The sequence below is a fragment of the Brienomyrus brachyistius genome, chromosome 1 (assembly GCF_023856365.1).
Source record: "Brienomyrus brachyistius isolate T26 chromosome 1, BBRACH_0.4, whole genome shotgun sequence".
NCBI lineage: Eukaryota > Metazoa > Chordata > Actinopteri > Osteoglossiformes > Mormyridae > Brienomyrus > Brienomyrus brachyistius.
The window spans coordinates 40831703-40835019 of record NC_064533.1 but is presented as its reverse complement, the minus strand read 5'-3'; the positions used below and the strand labels follow the sequence as shown (position 1 = coordinate 40835019).

Below are 3317 nucleotides of genomic sequence, written 5' to 3'. Positions count from 1 at the left end.
AGTGCGACCGAGAGGCTGCAGGCTCCGCTGTGTAGTCTTCAGACTCGAACCAGTACTCAGTAATACAAACTATTGCATCGTTATACTACAAGGAGATCTGTAGGATTCTTAGTTTTTTCGTTTTTTTTTTTTTTTTAACTTGGCTTAATTTGAAAAAAAGCTATAAATATGATGTCGATGAACAGCAAACAACCACATTTTGCCATGCATCCAGCTTTACCTGAACACAAATACACCTCTCTGCATTCCAGCTCAGAAGCAATAAGAAGAGCGTGCCTACAGACTCCACAGGTAAATATACTAAACTTTTCGGATTCTTCTTATACCAGGGCATGTGTGTATGGATAAATAATAATAATAATAATAATAATATACTTTGCATTGTGCACCCTGTCCAGTTAGGAGTTTTCATGTATACCGCGGCAATGCTGGAGACCTTTTGAAAAGGATGGTTTCCTTCTGACATTTCTCTTATCCATTCGGAAATTCGATATTATAGAATTACTATTATTTATGTGTTTTGTGTTGACAGGATTTCCCAGTCGAGTGTAACAAGTGTAACATATCCATTTTCCCCTGTTTTTATTTCTTACTCGCTTTCTGAACACAGCTACAGAGCAATATATTCGCTAGCCTGGATGAAACTATTCTGGCCCGGGCCGAAGCCTTCGCGGCAGTGGATATTGCAGTGTCTCAGGGCAAGACCCACCCGTTCAAGCCCGATGCGACTTACCACACCATGAACAGCGTGCCATGCTCGTCAACTTCCACCGTGCCACTTGCACATCATCACCACCACCATCATCATCATCATCATCACCAGAACCTCGAACCCACGGATCTTATGGACCATATCAGTCCTCATTCGTTGACCCTCATGACTGGAGGACACGATGGGGCAGGTGGTGGCGGAGGAGGCGGCGGAGGAGGTCTAGTATCCACCGCTGCGCACCCTCACTCACACATGCACGGCTTAAGCCACCTGTCCCACCAGGCTGCTATGAACATGAGTTCACCACTTACCCATCATGGACTTTTACCGGGCCACCACGGAAGCGCTCAAGGTGCGTCGGGACCTGCGAATAACGGGCTTTCTTCTATGACTGATTCGGACACCGATCCAAGGGAGTTAGAGGCTTTCGCAGAGCGCTTCAAACAGCGGAGAATCAAGCTTGGGGTAACCCAAGCGGACGTTGGTGTAGCCCTGGCAAATCTTAAAATACCTGGAGTGGGTTCTCTTAGTCAAAGTACAATTTGTCGTTTTGAGTCGTTAACACTCTCACACAACAATATGATAGCATTGAAGCCAATTCTTCAAGCGTGGTTGGAAGAGGCCGAGGGGGCCCAGAGAGAGAAAATGAACAAACCTGATATTTTCAATGGGGGAGAAAAAAAACGCAAGAGGACCTCCATAGCGGCTCCGGAAAAAAGATCATTGGAAGCATATTTTGCTGTTCAGCCTCGACCTTCATCGGAGAAAATAGCTGCAATAGCAGAAAAATTGGACCTGAAAAAGAACGTTGTACGAGTGTGGTTTTGCAACCAAAGACAAAAACAAAAACGGCTGAAATTTTCTGCAACGCATTAAGTGTAGCTACTTTTACCACACATATAGGGACCAAGTAATACACACATCGTTTCAGTCTTCCTTTTTTGCCGAAGGCTTTTTTGCGATGTAGAGATTATGAAAAATAATCGGTTTTGTGAGGCGTCCACATTTGTCTTATTTTCACATTATTGGTGAATGTGAAGCATACAAATAACAGGTAATCCACTTAATTTTCTCTGTTGGTTGTATGGAAAAACACGACTTAAGTCCATGTTGCCTTTTAAATTACACTGTCAAATGAGGAGACCAGATAACACTTTTAAAAACGAAGTAGCAATTATTAGCATAACAGTGGCATCGAAGCAGATAAGAACCTTTCACTAGCATGCGAGACACCACTGCTGTCATACAAACTTTAGTGGAATTTGCCTGGTTAGTCCAACGGACCCAATTGTAAACAAAAGAACGTGTTCATCTCAGTGGAGATAACTGTGAAGTGATAAGAGCATTTAAAGATATACCTCCTTGTCGATAACAGTGGTATGGAGTGTGAATTATGATAATAATAAAAATTATTATTATTATTATGCATTATTAATATCACCACTACTACTAATACTACTGGGAGTTACTGGGAGTGTCCATGTAAAGTTAAATTTTAAATATTTTACATTTTTATTCAGAGATGTATGTGTTCATACAGTGTATATCATTTCAGTCATTGCCCAATATTGTAAAAAATTTGCATGATTAAAAATTAAATTATTAAATTTTGAAATAAGAATTTTGCCATATGGGTGTAATATAAATTTGGTTATCAAATTGTTATTTTAAATTTGCACTAAAATCTATAGTTATTTAAAGGTACGTTAATCAGATTCACAGAAATGGACTCCTGTACTGTATATATAAATGACAAAATCAGTCACTTCTCAGTTTTTCGTTTATTTTGGCTTGTCCAAATGTAATTTTGCATTCGCATGATTCCAGTGGGTTCTGATAAAACTGACAAGTCTGTGCTATGGTTTGCTGTGCAAACACTCTATGCATTACGTTCTTAAATCAAAATAAAATCAAGCACTACACATAGTACCTGCAGATAGTCACTGTTTACTGCCCGTTTCCACTTATAACAACTTTTTTGTCGTGTTGACCGTTTAAAGAAATTACGAGTAATATTTTATTTGATGCACTTTATGTTTCTAAATTGTGCTTCTGTGATCATCATGCAGCTCCTATTAGTCTACTACTGTGGTATTTTTATTTATTAATTCGTTTATTAATTTGGGTGTTTGTTTATTCATTATTGTTTTCACGGGTATCCCTCTGTTGTTTTCTCTCTTTTACTTTAAATTAAATTAGGCCTACTTCTCTAAGCCAAATCTAGTATCAGGGATATGTGTCCCGGAAATATTGCAAATAAAAAAAATACAAAAAAGTTGCTTTGTGTGAAATCTTTGTCATGCAAACGCTAACTGCCAAAAAAAAACCATTTTAAATTATTTTTAATTATTATTTTTGAAAAGACGCATGTCTTTTAAACGTAGCTTATTATAAGTACTGATATTAATTCCTCTTAAAGGTTACAGTAATACGAAGTACAGAGTGGTTGTGCATGGCTCAGTACTGAAAGTGCAATAAATTGACCGTATATCTGTAAAGTTACCACAGAAAGTATCTTAGAACAAAAATCGACTCTTGTTGCACATTAATAATAACAACAACAATAATAATAATAATAATAATAATAATAAAGGCAAGTTATCTT

General features: G+C 38.0%; 1 protein-coding gene across 1 annotated transcript; it reads left to right on the top strand.

The window, feature by feature from the left end:
* On the top strand, positions 1-3023 carry LOC125704052 (POU domain, class 4, transcription factor 1-like). Its single transcript, XM_048969344.1, has 2 exons — positions 1-291; positions 611-3023. The coding sequence occupies exons 1-2, from the start codon at positions 169-171 to the stop codon at positions 1586-1588; spliced, it is 1101 nt and encodes a 366-aa protein (XP_048825301.1). The 5' UTR covers positions 1-168; the 3' UTR covers positions 1589-3023.
* Positions 3024-3317: the final 294 nt, after the last annotated feature.

Bases quoted from the DNA above. Each gene is read 5' to 3' on its own strand.
- LOC125704052 (XM_048969344.1), top strand. From the start codon at position 169: ATGATGTCGATGAACAGCAAACAACCACATTTTGCCATGCATCCAGCT. The intron at 292-610 runs GTAAATATACTA...TTCTGAACACAG, and splicing joins CGTGCCTACAGACTCCACAG to CTACAGAGCAATATATTCGC.